Source organism: Oncorhynchus kisutch, linkage group LG2 (assembly GCF_002021735.2).
Source record: "Oncorhynchus kisutch isolate 150728-3 linkage group LG2, Okis_V2, whole genome shotgun sequence".
In the NCBI taxonomy this organism is placed as follows: domain Eukaryota; kingdom Metazoa; phylum Chordata; class Actinopteri; order Salmoniformes; family Salmonidae; genus Oncorhynchus; species Oncorhynchus kisutch.
The window spans coordinates 76,832,782-76,852,105 of record NC_034175.2 but is presented as its reverse complement, the minus strand read 5'-3'; the positions used below and the strand labels follow the sequence as shown (position 1 = coordinate 76,852,105).

The 19,324-nt window shown below is 45.5% G+C and overlaps 1 protein-coding gene across 1 annotated transcript in view; it reads right to left on the bottom strand.

Moving 5' to 3' along the window:
* LOC109881393 (receptor-type tyrosine-protein phosphatase-like N) overlaps positions 1–18,875 on the bottom strand; it is a 91,159-nt gene extending 72,284 nt beyond the window's left edge. Inside the window, exons 1-2 of the mRNA XM_031802378.1 lie at positions 18,514–18,875; positions 12,135–12,185 (exon numbers count right to left, since the gene is read on the bottom strand). Coding sequence (XP_031658238.1) covers positions 12,135–12,185; positions 18,514–18,589 — 127 coding nt within the window. The 5' untranslated portion in view covers positions 18,590–18,875. The remainder of the gene's footprint in view (positions 1–12,134; positions 12,186–18,513) is intronic.
* Positions 18,876–19,324: the final 449 nt, after the last annotated feature.

Here is a 19,324-nt window from a genome sequence, read left to right as displayed (position 1 = left end):
GAGAGAGAGAGAGACCGCAGAGAGAGAGACCGAGAGAGACCGAGAGAGAGACAGAGAGACAGAGAGAGGGAGAGAGAGAGAGACAGAGAGATAGAGAGGGACAGAGAGAGAGAGGGACAGAGAGAGAGACAGAGTGAGAGAGAGACAGAGAGAGACAGAGAGACAGAGAGACAGAGAGAGAGAGAGAGAGAGAGAGAGAGAGAAGGATTAAAAAGAGAGATGGTGAGAGAAGAAAAAGAACAACAATGACAAATGGTTTGATGAAGAACACAAAAATCTAAGAAAGAAATTGAGAAACCTGTCCACCCAAAAGCATAGAGACCCGGAAAACCTGAGTCTAAACCTTCACTATGGTGAATCACTAAAACAATACAGACATACACTACAGAAAACCTGAGTCTACGCCTTCACTATGGTGAATCACTAAAACAATACAGACATACACCACAGAAAAAGAAGGAACAGCACGTCAGTAATCAGCTCAATGTAACTGAAGAATCCATAGACTCTAACCACTTCTGGGAAAATTGGAAAACACTAAACAAACAACAACACGAAGAATTATCCATACAAAATGGAGATGTACTGTCTGGGTAAACCACTTCTCCAATCTTTTTGGAGAACAGCAAAAACATATACAGGATCAAATACAAATCTTAGAATCAACTATTAAAGACCAGAACCCACTGGATTCTCAAATTACATTGAATGAACTACAGGACAAAATAAAAACCCTCCAACTCAAAAAGGCCTGTGCTGTTGATGGTATCCTCAATGAAATGATCAAATATACAGACAACAAATTCCAATTAGCTATACTAAAACTCTTTAACATCATTCTTAGCTCTGGCATCTTTCCCAATATTTGGAACCAAGTACTGATCCACAAAAGTGGAGACAAATTTGACCCCAATAACTACCGTGGAATATGCGTCAACAGCAACCTTGGGAAAATCCTCTGCATTATCAATAACAGCAGACTCGTACATTTCCTCAGTGAAAACAATGTACTGAGCAAATGTACTGAGCAAATGTCAAATTGGCTTGTTATCGTACGACAGACCACGTATTCACTCTGCACACCCTAATTGACAAACAAACAAACCAAAACAAAGGCAAAGTCTTCTCATGCTTCTCATGATTTCAAAAAAGCCTTTGACTCAATTTGCCATGAGGGTCTGCTATACAAATTGATGGAAAGTGGTGTTGGGGAAATTCATACGACATTATAAAATCCATGGACACAAACAACAAGTGTGCAGTTAAAATAGGCAAAAAAAACACATTTCTTCCCACAGGACCGTGGGGTGAGACAGGGAGCTTAAAACCTCATAGGCGGGACGCCAATGTCTCAACTGGCCAATTGCCAGGGGAAATGCAGAGCTCCAGATTCAAATAAAATACTATAAAATGTATTAATCAAATCAAATCAAATCAAATTTATTTATATAGCCCTTCGTACATCAGCTGATATCTCAAAGTGCTGTACAGAAACCCAGCCTAAAACCCCAAACAGCAAGCAATGCAGGTGTAGAAGCACGGTGGCTAGGAAACTCTCTCTAGAAAGGCCAAAACCTAGGAAGAAACCTAGAGAGGAACCAGGCTATGTGGGGTGGCCAGTCCTCTTCTGGCTGTGCCGGGTGGAGATTATAACAGAACATGGCCAAGATGTTCAAATGTTCATAAATGACCAGCATGGTCGAATAATAATAAGGCAGAACAGTTGAAACTGGAGCAGCAGCACAGTCAGGTGGAAGTTGAAACTGGAGCAGCAGCATGGCCAGGTGGACTGGGGACAGCAAGGAGTCATCATGTCAGGTAGTCCTGGGGCATGGTCCTAGGGCTCAGGTCAGTTGAAACTGGAACAGCAGCATGGCCAGGTGGACTGGGGACAGCAAGGAGTCATCATGTCAGGTAGTCCTGGGGCATGGTCCTAGGGCTCAGGTCCTCCGAGAGAGAGAAAGAAAGAGAGAAGGAGAGAATTAGAGAACGCACACTTAGTTTCACACAGGACACCGAATAGGACAGGAGAAGTACTCCAGATATAACAAACTGACCCCAGCCCCCCGACACATAAACTACTGCAGCATAAATACTGGAGGCTGAGACAGGAGGGGTCAGGAGACACTGTGGCCCCATCCGAGGACACCCCCGGACAGGGCCAAACAGGAAGGATATAACCCCACCCACTTTGCCAAAGCACAGCCCCCACACCACTAGAGGGATATCTTCAACCACCAACTTACCATCCTGAGACAAGGCTGAGTATAGCCCACAAAGATCTCCGCCACGGAACAACCCAAGGGGGGGGCGCCAACCCAGACAGGATGAACACAACAGTGAATCAACCCACTCAGGTGACGCACCCCCTCCAGGGACGGCATGAGAGAGCCCCAGCAAGCCAGTGACTCAGCCCCTGTAATAGGGTTAGAGGCAGAGAATCCCAGTGGAAAGAGGGGAACCGGCCAGGCAGAGACAGCAAGGGCGGTTCGTTGCTCCAGAGCCTTTCCGTTCACCTTCCCACTCCTGGGCCAGACTACACTCAATCATATGACCCACTGAAGAGATGAGTCTTCAGTAAAGACTTAAAGGTTGAGACCGAGTTTGCGTCTCTGACATGGGTAGGCAGACCGTTCCATAAAAATGGAGCTCTATAGGAGAAAGCCCTGCCTCCAGCTGTTTGCTTAGAAATTCTAGGGACAATTAGGAGGCCTGCGTCTTGTGACCGTAGCGTACGTGTAGGTATGTACGGCAGGACCAAATCAGAGAGATAGGTAGGAGCAAGCCCATGTAATGCTTTGTAGGTTAGCAGTAAAACCTTGAAATCAGCCCTTGCTTTGACAGGAAGCCAGTGTAGAGAGGCTAGCACTGGAGTAATATGATCAAATTGTTTGGTTCTAGTCAGGATTCTAGCAGCCGTATTTAGCACTAACTGAAGTTTATTTAGTGCTTCATCCGGGTAGCCGGAAAATAGAGCATTGCAGTAGTCTAACCTAGAAGTGACAAAAGCATGGATTAATTTTTCTGCATCATTTTTGGACAGAAAGTTTCTGATTTTTGCAATGTTACGTAGATGGAAAAAAGCTGTCCTCGAAATGGTCTTGATATGTTCTTCAAAAGAGAGATCAGGGTCCAGAGTAACGCCGAGGTCCTTCACAGTTTTATTTGAGACGACTGTACAACCATTAAGATTAATTGTCAGATTCAACAGAAGATCTCTTTGTTTCTTGGGACCTAGAACAAGCATCTCTGTTTTGTCCGAGTTTAATAGTAGAAAGTTTGCAGCCATCCACTTCCTTATGTCTGAAACACATGCTTCTAGCGAGGGCAATTTTGGGGCTTCACCATGTTTCATATTAGATCACACATGTAAGATACTCAATTAAAACTACACTCGTTGTGAATCCAGCCAACATGTCAGATTTTAAAAATGCTTTTTGGCGAAAGCATACGAAGCTATTATCTGATAGCCTGCATATATATGTATATATATATATATAATATGACATTTGTAATGTCTTTATTGTTTTGAAACTTCTGTATGTGTAATGTTTACTGTTCATTTTGATTATTTATTTCACTTTTGTATATTGTCTACTTCACTTGCTTTGGCAATGTTAACACATGTTTCCCATGCCAATAAAGCCCCTTGAATTGAATTGAATTTGAAAGGGAGAGAGATACCCACTCTGACTCTGACTCATAACTGAGTCATAACTGAATGAAAATTATACTGCAGTGAAACCAGCTCTCTATCCCTCTCTGACTCAGAAGGGTTGGGTTAAATGTGGAAGACACATTTCAGTTGAAAGCATCCTCTCACTTCCGTAGTGAACTCAGCCCTCTCTCTCCTCTCTCCTTCATAGTGAACTCACCCCTCTCTCTACTCCACAGTGAACTCAGCCCTCTCTCTCCTCTCTCCTTCATAGTGAACTCACCCCTCTCTCTACTCCACAGTGAACCCAGCCCTCTCTCTCCTCTCTCCTTCATAGTGAACTCACCCCTCTCTCTCTACTCCACAGTGAACCCAGCCCTCCCTCTCTCTCTCTCTCTTTCATAGTGAACTCACCCCTCTCTCTCTACTCCACAGTGAACCCAGCGCTCTCTCTCCTCTCTCCTTCATAGTGAACTCACCCCTCTCTCTACTCCACAGTGAACCCAGCCCTCTCTCTCTCTCTCTCTCCTTCATAGTGAACTCACCCCTCTCTCTCTACTCCACAGTGAACCCAGCCCTCTCTCTCCTCTCTCCTTCATAGTGAACTCACCCCTCTCTCTCTACTCCACAGTGAACCCAGCCCTCTCTCTCTCTCTCTCTTTCATAGTGAACTCACCCCTCTCTCTCTACTCCACAGTGAACCCAGCCCTCGCTCTCCTCTCTCCTTCATAGTGAACTCACCCCTCTCTCTCTACTCCACAGTGAACCCAGCCCTCGCTCTCCTCTCTCCTTCATAGTGAACTCACCCCTCTCTCTCTACTCCACAGTGAACCCAGCCCTCTCTCTCTCTCTCTCTTTCATAGTGATCTCAGCCCTCTCTCTCCACTCTCCTCCAGAGTAAACTCAGCTGTCTCTCTCTCTCTCCATGAAAAAGACATGAGTCACTTTTATTAATAGGACTGGAGGATAGAGGGGTGAATGGATAGGGGATGGAGGGAATGAGGGAACAGAGGGGTGAAGAGATGGGGAATGGAGGGAATGGGGGAATAGAGGGGTGAATGGATAGGGGATGGAGGGAATGAGGGAACAGAGGGGTGAAGAGATGGGGAATGGAGGGAATGGGGGAATAGAGGGGTGAATGGATAGGGGATGGAGGGAATGAGGGAACAGAGGGGTGAAGAGATGGGGAATGGAGGGAATGGGGGAATAGAGGGGTGAATGGATAGGGGATGGAGGGAATGGGGGAACAGAGGGGTGAAGAGATGGGGGAATGGAGGGAATGGGGGAATAGAGGGGTGAAGAGATGGGGAATGGGGGAATAGAGGGGTGAAGGGGTGAAGGGGGGTATGATGGAGACTGATACCCCATTTCATTGATCCCCAATCCTTAGGTAAAGCTGGACAGTTCAACCTGCATGTCAATACACACAATAGGCTGACTGGGGAGGTGATTTCACACAGTCACAGTCCCTGATAAGAGCTATCAACAATTAATATTTGTGTAAACTCTTCACAGTTGTGTTCTGTGGGTGTCACTGAGTAGACTGATACCACATTCCATTACTCCACATTGTTTATCATTATCTAGTCTAAATATGGCATGATTCCACTAATTGTATCCATTTGCATCACTTTCAAAGAGGGACTTTTATTTAGAAGGCTGAACCGTACATTCCACTATTGTGGCTAATTCACAACACATAATCTGGTCCCAGAGTTGACATATCTGTGGTTTCCCCGCAAACTGGGCTACTTGGAAACTATGTCGGAGGTGGAAATGTATTGGTCTGAGGGTTGCAGGTGGAAATGTATTGGTCTGAGGGTTGCAGGTTGAAATGTATTGGTCTGAGGGTTGCAGGTGGAAATGTATTGGTCTGAGGGTTGCAGGTGGAAATGTATTTGGTCGGAGTGTTGCAGGTGGAAATGTATACATACTATGTACAGACTCAGTGAGCAGAGCCTTGCTATTGAGAGAGGCCACCGTAGGCAGACCTGGCTCTCAAGAGAAGACAGGCTATGTACACACTAACCACAAAATGGAAACTGAGCTGGCACTTCCTAACCTCTTACCAAAACTATGACCATATTCGAGACACATATTAATAAATAACGGGCGACAGGAAAACGACTTCACGCGCTCTAGAGCACTTTAGATACTTTTGCGAAGAGGTTGTTTAAACTGTCTAATGTCGACTTTTTGCTTATGGAAAACCGTATCAAGCGAAGTGTTTTCGGCGTAATCAGTGGACATTTGAAATGGAAGTGATGGTCTCCTTTGCCTTGTTATTTATTTTACTTTTTATTTATTTATTTTGGCTATTTATGAAATCTGTTTTCCTGCTCCAGGTAGGCTAACAGTAACAGTCAGATTAAGCTACAGGTAAAAAAACTAAAAAACACTGGCTGTTGTTGACAAACATCGGCCTATTCAGTTCATAACTATATCATTAATAGTTGATTCAGGGATTGAAACGACGACCCCCACCTTCAGTAGCCTATTCCATCAGGGTGAAAGAAGCACTTCTTATCTCGAAATCGCCACGCTATTCATACGAAATAAAATCACATTTGAACAAACTGCTAAAAGGGTTTATTTTCCATGACATCTTGCCTAGGTTATTGTAGGCTATTTGAAATAAGATGTAGGCCTATCATGGTCTACAGATTACCTACATCTAGCAAACCAAACCATTGCAAAATGTAAAGACAATCATAAACCCAGATTTTAGTCAGTAGACCTAGTCTATGGCTATAAGTATATATTACCTCGACTAACCCTAACCCGTACCCCTGCAGATTGACTCAGTACCGGTAGACCCTGTATATAACTTCATTATTGTTATTTTATTGTGTAACTGTGTGTCACGCCCTGGTCTTAGTATTCTGTGTTTTCTTTATTATTCTGGTCAGGCCAGGGTGTGACATGGGTTTATTATGTGGTGTGTTTTGTCTTGGGGTTTTTGTAGGTATTGGGATTCTGGCTTAGTAGGGTTGTCTTGAAAAGTCTATGGTTGCCTGAAGTGGTTCTCAATCAGAGTCAGGTGATTATCATTGTCTCTGATTGGGAACCATATTTAGGCAGCCATATTCTTTGAGTGTTTGGTGGGTTGTTCCTGTCTCTGTGTTAGTTGTCACCAGGCTGTATAGGTACGTTTGTTGTTTTTTGTATTGGTCGTTTTTCGTCGTCATTAAACATGTATCAAAAATACCACGCTGCATTTTGGTCCGACTCTCCTTCACCACAAGAAAACCGTAACACTGTGTTTTACTTCATTTCTTTTAGTAAATATTTTCTTAACTTCTATTATCTTAAAAGTGCCATTGTGGTATTGTAAACACATCGTGGTATTGTAAACACATCGTGGTATTGTAAACACATCGTGGCCGGGGAGGTGAGAGCGGAGAAGGAGGAGGTGAGAGAGGGAGGGAGAGAGAGGAAGGATGAGATGAGAGAGAGAGAGAAAGAGACAGGAAGGAGGAGATGAGAGGGAGGGAGAGGAAGGAGGAGATGAGAGAGGAAGAGAAAGAGAGCGGAAGCAGGAGATGAGAGAGTGAGGGAGAGAGGAAGGAGAAGATGAGAGAGGGAGAGAGAGAGAGGGAGGAAGGAGGAGATGAGAGAGGGAGAGAGAGAGGAAGGAGGAGATGAGAGAGGGAGAGAGAGGAAGGAGGAGATGAGAGAGAGAGAGGAAGGAGAAGATGAGAGCTGGAGAGAGAGAGTGGAAGGAAGGAGGAGATGAGAGAGGGAGAGAGAGAGAGAGAGAGAGGAAGGAGGAGATGAGAGAGGAAGGAGGAGAGAGAGAGGGATGAGAAAGGAATAGTGAGTGTGTACGTATGTGTGGAGGAGTAGTGTGTAAGCACTAGTGATTCATCCTCTTTCTGAGGAGCAGAGATAAAGAGAGAGAGAGATAAAGAGAGAGAGGAAAGCGAGAGAGAAGGAGAGAGAGAGAGGAGAGAGAGGAAAGCGAGAGAGAAAGGAGAGAGAGAGACTGTGGGGGCGTTGATCCAGCTGCCTAGCTGCTTTCAGCCTGATGATTTCACCGTTGCCAGGGAGACGATATGTAGTGTTGAAGAGGAGCTTTGATGAGGCTGAGGAGAGGAGAGGGAGGGAGGGAATTGTGGAGGAGAGGGAGGTAGGGTATGATGAAGGAGAGGGAGGGAGGGAATGACGAAGGAGAGGGAGTGACGGAGGAGAGGGAATGAGGCAATGACGGAGGAGAGGGAGGGAGGGAATGACGGAGGAAAGGGAGTGACGGAGGAGAAACCAACAGCTACATAGCTGCTGTGAGGGTAGGACAAATAAACCAACAGCTACGTAGCTGCTGTGAGGGTAGGACAAATAAACCAACAGCTACGTAGCTGCTGTGAGGGTAGGACAAATAAACCAACAGCTACGTAGCTGCTGTGGGGATAGGACAAATAAACCAACAGCTACGTAGCTGCTGTGAGGGTAGGACAAATAAACCAACAGCTACATAGCTGCTGTGAGGATAGGACAAATAAACCAACAGCTACATAGCTGCTGTGAGGGTATGACAAATAAACCAACAGCTACATAGCTGCTGTGAGGGTATGACAAATAAACCAACAGCTACGTAGCTGCTGTGAGGGTATGACAAATAAACCAACAGCTACATAGCTGCTGTGAGGATAGGACAAATAAACCAACAGCTACGTAGCTGCTGTGAGGATAGGACAAATAAACCAACAGCTACATAGCTGCTGTGAGGGTAGGACAAATAAACCAACAGCTACGTAGCTGCTGTGAGGATAGGACAAATAAACCAACAGCTACGTAGCTGCTGTGAGGGTATGACAAATAAACCAACAGCTACGTAGCTGCTGTGAGGGTATGACAAATAAACCAACAGCTACATAGCTGCTGTGAGGATAGGACAAATAAACCAACAGCTACATAGCTGCTGTGAGGGTAGGACAAATAAACCAACAGCTACGTAGCTGCTGTGAGGATAGGACAAATAAACCAACAGCTACGTAGCTGCTGTGAGGGTATGACAAATAAACCAACAGCTACGTAGCTGCTGTGAGGGTATGACAAATAAACCAACAGCTACATAGCTGCTGTGAGGATAGGACACTGGGAAATGGCGCTGCAGTGTACAGCTGTCGGCTTCACACCAACTGCTATTTTGTGTTGTTTTTTTGGTAGATAATATTCCCGCCATCATTTCCTAAAACAGTGATCAATAATCTGGATTCGGGGGAAGATTTCTACTTCAACGAGTCACAGCTTCTCTGGATGTCATGTGATCTCTGGATGTCATGTGATCTCTGGATGTCATGTGATCTCTGGATGTCATGTGATCCATGATCTGCCAGATCAGAGGCAGTAGGGATGACTTGGACTGTTTTCCTGTCAAAATGTAACAAGTACTTTTTGGGTGTCAGGGAACATGTCTAGAGTAAAAAGTACATTATTTTCTTTAGAAATGTAGTGAAGTAAAAATTTAATTTGTCATAAATATAAATAGTAAAGTACAGATACAAAAACAACTTCAAAGTAGTAATTTTATACCACTGTGTAAAGCTTACCACAGACCAGGTGTAACAGTATAACTTTAGACCGTCCCCTCGCCCATACCCGGGCGCGAACCAGGGACCCTCTGCACACATCAACAACAGTCACCCCTCGAAGCATCGTTACCCATCGCTCCACAAAAGCCCCTTGCAGAGCAAAGGGGAACAACTACTTCAAGTTCTCAGAGCAGGTGACGTCACCGATTGAAACGCTATTTAGCGTGAACCACCGCTAACTAAACTAGCCGTTTCACATCCGTTACACAGGCCCTATCCCCGGGACTCGAAAGAGGAAGTGTCAAAATTAGACTACGTCGGCAAGCATCTAGACCTCCATTGTCTTGTCAGCGAACGTGCAATTTACTAGAGAAGAAATCTATCAACAAGAACAGAATAACTGTAATGTCCTAATGTTTCTCATAGTCGCGGCTGAATAACATTTAATATTTTAGCAGACACTCTTATCCAGAACAATCTAGAAAGAAAAATAAATGCACACCTATTAAGACGAGGTGCTGGCTAGAGGTGCTGGCTAGCGGTGCTGGCTAGAGGTGCTGGCTAGAGGTGCTGGCTAGAGGTGCTGGCTAGAGGTGCTGGCTAGCGGTGCTGGCTAGAGGTGCTGGCTAGCGGTGCTGGCTAGAGGTGCTGGCTAGAGGTGCTGGCTAGAGGTGCTGGCTAGAGGTGCTGGCTAGCGGAGTGGAAAACTAGAAAATAAAGGAGAGCCACACACTGTAGGAGCTCAGATGTCCAACGTTTCAACAGGCTGTCTTCATCAGGGTGTCCAGAGCGACTTGTGAGTGACATACATTTGAATAGTTTTTCTTACTGGTCCCCCATGGGAATTGAACCTACAACCCTAACGCTGCGCGCACCCTTCCAACTGAGTTACACGGGAACAACATGGGATAACATACACCTCACTCTCTCTCAAATGTTTTTAAGAAGTCTCAAGTTTTTTGCTCGTCTGAGTTAGAATACCTCATGAAGAAGCTGCAGATCATACTATTTGCCGAGAGAGCTTTCATCTATAATTTTCGTAGCTGTCTATTTATCACCCCAAACCGATGCTGTCATTAAGACTGCACTCAACCAGCTGTATAAGGCCAAAAGCAAAGAAGAAAATGCTAATCCAGAAGCAGCGCTCCTAGTGGCCGGGGACTTTAATGCAGGAAAACTAAAATCAGTTTTACCTCTTTGTTTGTGTCCAGTGACACAAGCATACCAGACGAGCTAAATGCCTTCTAGGATCGCTTTGAGGAAAGCAACACTGAACCATGCATGAAAGCACCAGCAAGTTCTGGATGTGTGATCTCGCTCTCCGTAGCGATGTAAGTAGGACCTTTAAACAGGTTAAAATTCGCAAGGCCACAGTGCCAGACAGATTACTAGGACAAGCCTGCGCGGATCAACCTCTCCCTGACTCAGTCTGTAAAATCTACATGTTTCAAGCAGACCACCATAGTCTATTTGACAAAGGTAATGACTAAGCTCCGGACCATGAGATTGAACACCTGCAACTGCAACTGGATCCTGGACTTCTTGACGGGCCGCCCCCAGGCGGTAAGGGTAGGCAACAACACATCCGCCATACTGAGCCTCAACACGGGTACCCCCACTGGGGTGAGTGCTTAGTACCATTCCTGTACGTTTTGGGTTTATGGAAACTGTAGTAAACGCTTACATGCCCCAGGGAGATACAGAGGTGTTTGAGGAACAGGAGATACAGGAAGAGGGTGATTGGGGAGATATGAGATACCTCTAGGAGATATCTCTAGGAGATACTGGAAGAGGGTGATTGGGGAGATAGGAGATACCTCTAGGAGAGATCTCTAGGAGATACAGGAAGAGGGTGATTGGGGAGATAGGAGATACCTCTAGGAGATACAGGAAGAGGGTGATTGGGGAGATAGGAGATACCTCTAGGAGATATCTCTAGGAGATACAGGAAGAGGGTGATTGGGGAGATAGGAGATATCTCTAGGAAATACAGGAAGAGGGTGATTGGGGAGATAGGAGATACCTCTAGGAAATACAGGAAGAGGGTGATTGGGGAGATAGGAGATACCTCTAGGAGATACAGGAAGAGGGTGATTGGGGAGATAGGAGATATATCTAGGAAATACGGGAAGAGGGTGATTGGGGAGATAGGAGATACCTCTAGGAGATATCTCTAGGAGATACAGGAAGAGGGTGATTGGGGAGATAGGAGATACCTCTAGGAGATATCTCTAGGAGATACAGGAAGAGGGTGATTGGGGAGATAGGAGATACCTCTAGGAGATATCTCTAGGAGATACAGGAAGAGGGTGATTGGGGAGATAGGAGATACCTCTAGGAGATATATCTAGGAGATACAGGAAGAGGGTTATTGGGGAGATAGGAGACACCTCTAGGAGATATCTCTAGGAGACACAGGAAGAGGGTGATTGGGGAGATAGGAGATACCTCTAGGAGATATATCTAGGACATACAGGAAGAGTGTGATTGGGGAGATAGGAGATACCTCTAGGAGATACAGGAAGAGGGTGATTGGGGTTGTTCGGGGGACCAGGATCTGCAGGGCCTGTAGCCCACTGACTGGAACTGTCGTCGTCGTTGCCCCCCTCCCCCCACACACACACACTCTCACACACACACACTTGTGGAGACCCGCTAAGTGCTCAGTATCTCCTACACACACACACACACACACACAGACATACATAGACAGACAGACAGACAGACAGACAGACAGACAGACAGACAGACAGACAGACAGACAGACAGACAGACAGACAGACAGACAGACAGACACAGACAGACACAGACAGACAGACAGACAGACAGACAGACAGACAGACAGACAGACAGACAGACAGACAGACAGACAGACAGACAGACAGACAGACAGACAGACAGACAGACAGACAGACAGACAGACAGACAGACAGACAGAGGATACTCACCATCAGAGCAGAACTGCTCCCTGGAGCACAGCCTTGTCTCAAACACACAACCTGAGAGAGGGAGAGAGAGAAGGAGAGAGAGAGAAGGAGAAAGGGTGAAAGAGGGGGGGAGAGAGAGGGGAGAGGGGTGGAGAGAGAAGGAGAGAGAGAAGGAGAAAGGGTGAGAGAGAGGGAGAGATGGAGGAGAGAGAGGGGGGAGAGAGAGAGGGGGAGAGAGGGGAGAGAGAGATATGGAGAGAGGGAGAGAGGGAGGAGAGAGAGAGGGAGAGAGATGGGTGAGAGAGAGGGTGAGAGAGATATGGTGAGAGAGAGAGAGAGAGAGAGAGAGAGAGAGAGAGAGAGAGAGATTAACAGCAGCTCTGTTAAAAGCATTCATTCATTGAAAACTGTTACAGTAACTTCTAAAGAGACTAGGTTATACCTGCGACCTGCTACCTGCTACCTGCTACCTGCTACCTGCTACCTACTACCTGCTACCTGCTACCTGCTACCTGCTACCTGCTACCTGCTACCTACTACCTTCTACCTGCTACCTTTTACCTGCTACCTACTACCTGCTACCTGCTACCTGCTACCTTTTACCTGCTACCTACTACCTGCTACCTGCTACCTGCTACCCGCTACCCACTACCCTTTACCCGCTACCCTCTACCAGTAACCTGCTACCCTCTACCCGCTACCCGCTACCTGCTACCTGCTCTACTAATGTTAGCTGTAAGCGCATCACACAATCATCAAGCATCAGCTATAAGTAATCTCAGCAACCCAGAACCAAAATGCTTTGACAGATACTCGATAGATTTATATTACGTACTTCTGTCCACAAGAGATTAGCTATCAGAGGAACAAACCCAACGAACACACAAGTCTGATCACAGATAGATGCACACTGTACAGACATACTATCACATGTGACATAACAGCAAACAGCATGAGGTTCCTGTACCATATATTCACTCTGTCTCGCACTGTGGAAGAGAAGGAGAATATGACACACGGTCACGAGAACTGCATGCTGTTTTCTGTTATGTTGCATTTGATAGAGAGAGGGGGGGGGGGAGAGGAGAGAGATGGGGGAGAGAGGAGAGAGAGAGAGAAATGAGAGAGAGAGGAGAGAGAGAGAGAGAGGGGGGGGAGAGGAGAGAGAGATAGAAAGGAGAGAGAGGGGAGAGAGAGAGAGAGAGAGGAGAGAGAGAGGGGGGGGAGAGGAGAGAGATGGGGAGAGAGGAGAGAGAGAGAAAGGAGAGAGAGAGGAGAGAGAGAGAGAGAGGAGAGAGAAGGGGGGAGAGAGAGGAGAGAGAGAGGGGGAGAGAGAGAGGAGAGAGAGAGAAGAGAGAGGGAGAGAGAGAAGCAGAGGGAGAGGAGAGAGAGGAGAGAGAGAGGCAGAGAGGAAAGAGAGAGAGAGAGAGAGAGAGAGAGAGAGAGAGAGAGAGAGAGAGAGAGAGAAGAGACCGAAAGAGGCAGAGAGAGAGAGAGAGGCAGAGGGAGAGAGAGAAATTGGCATATTAGCATATTGCCCAATATTTGGAACCAACGACTGATCACCCCAAAAGTGGAGACAAAATTGACCCAAATAACTACTGTGGGATATGCGTCAACAGCAACCTTGGGAAAATCCTCTGTATTATCATTAACAGCGGACTCGACCAAAAATATCTTCAGTGAACAACATAAAACACCAAATAATGCATGCAGAGCAGAATTAGGTCTATAAAGAAGTGATTCCCAAACCTTCCATAACAAAGCCATCACCTACAGAGAGATGAACCTGGAGAAGAGTCCCCTAAGCAAGCTGGTCCTGGGGCTCTGTTCACAAACACAAATAGACCCCACAGAGCCCCAGGACAGCAGCACAATTAGACCCAACCAAATCATGAGAAAACAAAAAGATAATTACTTGACACATTGAAAAGAATTAACAAAAACACAGAGCAAACTAGAATGCTATTTGGCCCTAAACAGAGAGTACACAGCGGCAGAATACCTGACCACTGTATGGAGGAAGTATGGGTGGAGTATGGATGGAGGGAGGATGGAGTACGGATTGAGCGTGGAGAGAATATGGATGGAGTATGGATGGAGTATGGATGGAGTATGGGTGGAGTATGGGTGGAGTATGGAGGAAGTATGGAGGCCCAGATCTAGCGCTTGCAGGGCTGGTCAGTCAGAGTCTACTGCCAGCAGAACACAGGAGGACACATTGATGAAGAATTGGGGCAATAGAGAGTCAAGTCTGAACTGGCCTAGAAGGAGGTGGGGCTCAGAGTAATGTCTGAACGGTCTAGAAGGAGGTGGGGCCCAGAGTAATGTCTGAACTGGCCTGGAAGGAGGTGGGGCTCAGAGTAAAGTCTGAACTGGCCTAGAAGGAGGTGGGGTGAGGTGGGGCACGATCATGGATAATGCTTTCACAGACCTCAGTATTGATTATGAACAGAAACCAGTGGAGAATAGGGATAATGGTTTCACAGACCTCAGTATTGATTATGAACTGAAACCAGTGGAGAATAGGGATAATGCCTTCACAGACCTCAGTATTGATTAAGGACTGAAACCAGTGGAGAATAGGGATAATGCCTTCACAGACCTCAGTATTGATTATGGACTGAAACCAGTGGAGAATAGGGATAATGCTTTCACAGACCTCAGTATTGATTATAGACTGAAACCAGTGGAGAATATGGATAATGCTTTCACAGACCTCAGTATTGATTATGGACTGAAACCAGTGGAGAATAGGGATAATGGTTTCACAGACCTCAGTATTGATTATGGACTGAAACCAGTGGAGAATAGGGATAATGCCTTCACAGACCTCAGTATTGATTATGGACCGAAACCAGTGGAGAATAGGGATAATGCCTTCACAGACCTCAGTGTTGATTATGCACTGAAACCAGTGGAGAATATGGATAATGGTTTCACAGACCTCAGTATTGATTATGGACTGAAACCAGTGGAGAATAGGGATAATGGTTTCACAGACCTCAGTATTGATTATGGACTGAAACCAGTGGAGAATAGGGATAATGGTTTCACAGACCTCAGTATTGATTATGGACTGAAACCAGTGGAGAATAGGGATAATGCTTTCACAGACCTCAGTATTGATTATAGACTGAAACCAGTGGAGAATAGGGATAATGCTTTCACAGACCTCAGTATTGATTATGGACTGAAACCAGTGGAGAATAGGGATAATGGTTTCACAGACCTCCGTATTGATTATGGACTGAAACCAGTGGAGAATAGGGATAATGCCTTCACAGACCTCAGTATTGATTAAGGACTGAAACCAGTGGAGAATAGGGATAATGCCTTCACAGACCTCAGTATTGATTATGGACTGAAACCAGTGGAGAATAGGGATAATGGTTTCACAGACCTCAGTATTGATTATGGACTGAAACCAGTGGAGAATAGGGATAATGCTTTCACAGACCTCAGTATTGATTATGCACTGAAACCAGTGGAGAATAGGGATAATGGTTTCACAGACCTCAGTATTGATTATGAACAGAAACCAGTGGAGAATAGGGATAATACCTTCACAGACCTCAGTATTGATTATGAACAGAAACCAGTGGAGAATAGAGATAATGGTTTCACAGAACTCAGAATGGACAGCTCCGGACAGACTCGACTGATCTCTTCCATGGCTATTAGCCTTTAGCTATTATACACAGACAGATAGCACAGACACACACATCCACAATGTCAGACAACACAAACACATGTATCCTCCCAGCAGACCAGACATCTTTAAAAAATCTTTGAGCGATTTGATCGAACGTGTCTGGAGGTTCAACCTATAACCCAACATATAACCCGGTCTTTGGTAACAAAATGTTTACCCGGAATTGCCCTTATTTCCCCAGAGTGGAAACAAAGAGTTCAGGGTGTCCGCATGCATCCCGTACCCAGCAAAACCTCCTGGTCTCCATCATGTACCCAGCTTACACCTCCTGGTCTCCATCATGTACCCAGCTTACACCTCCTGGTCTCCATCATGTACCCAGTTTACACCTCCTGGTCTCCATCATGTACCCAGTTTACACATCCTGGTCTCCATCATGTACCCAGTTTACACCTCCTGGTCTCCATCATGTACCCAGTTTACACCTCCTGGTCTCCATCATGTACCCAGTTTACACCTCCTGGTCTCCATCATGTACCCAGTTTACACCCCCTGGTATCCATCATGTACCCAGTTTACACCTCCTGGTCTTTTACATGTACCCAGCAAAACCTCCTGGTCTCCTACATGTACCCAGCAAAACCTCCTGGTCTCCTCAATCATGTACCCAGCTTAAACCTCCTGGTCTCTTACATGTACCCAGCTAAATCTCCTGGTCTCCATCATGTACCCAGCTTACACCTCCTGGTCTCCATCATGTACCCAGCTTACACCTCCTGGTCTTTTACATGTACCCAGCAAAACCTCCTGGTCTCCTACATGTACCCAGCAAAACCTCCTGGTCTCCTCAATCATGTACCCAGCTTAAACCTCCTGGTCTCTTACATGTACCCAGCTAAATCTCCTGGTCTCCATCATGTACCCAGCTAAAACATTCTAGTCTCCTACATCATGTACCCAGCTAAAACATTCTAGTCTCCTACATCATGTACCCAGCTAAAACCTCTCTGGTCACCTCAATCATGTACCCAGCTAAAACCTCCTGGTCTCCATCATGTACCCAGCTAAAACCTCCTGGTCTCCATCATGTACCCAGAGCTGTCATTATTAACAGTACCTACAGAGGGAGATGTGACGTATGCAATGACTAATAGCTCTCCCCTGACAACACACACAGAGAGAGAGAGACAGAGACAGAGACAGAGACAGAGACAGAGACAGAGACAGACAGACAGACAGACAGACAGACAGACAGACAGACAGACAGACAGACAGACAGACAGACAGACAGACAGACAGACAGACAGACAGACAGACAGACAGACAGACAGACAGACAGACAGACAGACTAAATATATAATACATGTGATAAGACATGTTAGAAAATAAGTAAAGATAACATGGGGGCATTCCCTGTTCATTATATTCAGGGTGTTTATTCCCTGTTCATTATATTCTGGGTGTTTATTCCCTGTTCATTATATTCAGGGTGTTTGTTCCCTGTTCATTACATTCAGGGTGTTTGTTCCCTGTTCATTATATTCTGGGTGTTTATTCCCTGTTCATTATATTCTGGGTGTTTATTCCCTGTTCATTATATTCCGGGTGTTTGTTCCCTCATTCATATTGTTCAGAGGATGCTTCTAAAGGGAGATCTGCGATCCACACACTTTTGTTTGAACTCTTTTTATTTACCCACGTTCACTTAATGCTAGACGCACTTCAGTGTACAAAAGAAACACTAGAGATGAAGGGATCTTATAATTAGCTCGGTAAGGCCAAACCAACACCTATGGAGACAGCATATTCCACAGCAGAACAGACAAACACAGAGATGGAACACAGATGCTGTAAATAATGGTTAGTGACAACATTAAAAATGCATGTTTAGGTCAAACAGGGAACACGTTAATTTAATGGCCTACTAACTGCTTCCATTATTCTAATGAATAACAATACAGAAATAACTAAATCCCTGAACCTTCACCTTTATAACGCCAGGTAGCTATGGTAACTGGCTGGGATGAGGCGGTGCTCCTCTGTTACCAGGGAGCTAGGCATTATGAGACCTGAGAGTCAGAATAATGCTCAATGTGGAACTAAATGGTGTGACGGGGGTGTAGGAGGAGGGGGGAGTAGGAATAGAGAGGGGTATAAAAAACAGGGAAGTGGAGACGAAGGTTTGCAGAGAAGAGACGGAGAGTGTAATCTGAACAGGCAACGCAAGTAGCGCTAAACCGTAGCCTAGTTGCTCTCCGTGGTTCTGAAACGCATAAACTTCATGCAAGTAGAAAGCCGAGACTACAAACTTTGGGTCTGAAAGCTATAAAGCTGGTATTTCAAAAAGCCAATAGAAAACCATTTTTACTTTATGGACTTTTCCTTGACAACAGTGAACTGTGGTTGTTTTAGCTGTTAATTGTTAAACGTTTAGCTGTTAATTGAAGTTACAAAAACCTACACCAAAGCTATTTAAAAACATCCAACTAATAAACATGTATTTACTCAATATCTCTTCCCAATTCCGATTTATTTCATTACTTTGATTAAATGTAATGCCATTCACACCTTGCAGATCTTTAAGGTAAAAACGTGTGAATCATACATTTCTCTAAACCGCGGACCTCATTCCAAACACTGCTTCACTAGCTACCGCTCAGTGAAGTTCCCTCTGTCGCTGCCTCTTCTCTTCCATCTCTGCCTCCACTAAAACTCCATGTTCCCGACACTCCAACATCATCTTACCGTATCTGCTTGACGTCCCAAACTGGTACAACACCGTCATGAAAAGTAACGCTCTCCATAGCTTCGGGTGCTTCATTTTTAGACAGACACCACCTAAAATACAACTATTGTCTGATGTACCAACACGATCCAATTCCTGTCCCGTTGGAAATAGAATCAAATCCCCATGTTTCTTCACCCAGCTACGGGCAGACCTATACCGCGCTGGATTCACCGAAACAAAACGTTTCGCTAAAGTGCAATAACTGGGTTTGGCCAGAAAAAGAGAGGAAAAAAACAAACATACATACGACACAAGGGCATCCAAACCCTTGAAATTCTGGAGCGGATTGGGGAGCGGGAATCGCTCGGTCTGTGGTGGCGGGGACATTCATATTATACATTCATATGATGGGGGACCCGCAATGACGTCACAGGAGAACGCAGTGGACCGACGGTAATGAGAGCTCCACCTGTGACGGTGTCAGATGACTTATATCAGAGAACAGCGGTGGGGAAATGGTCTATACGGTCTTTATCTTTGATGGTCAATGTTGGTTCTGCTTCTTCTGTCCTATTTTTTGGGATAGAGAAACTGATTCTCAGCCCACTTTTAGGTTAAGGGGTTAGTAGTTAATTCGAAACCTGTGCTGATATTGATACTGCTTGACTTTTGCATGCGAGTCAAATAAGGTGCCGATTATATTCAGAGTGGTAAGCTTTACTCATACACCCCTAAATGAGCACCCCTCACCTGAGGCTGAGGGACATCTTTGAAGAATGTTCAAATGAAACAAGGCTACCAGGAGGGGATGGATGGGGGGGGGGGGGC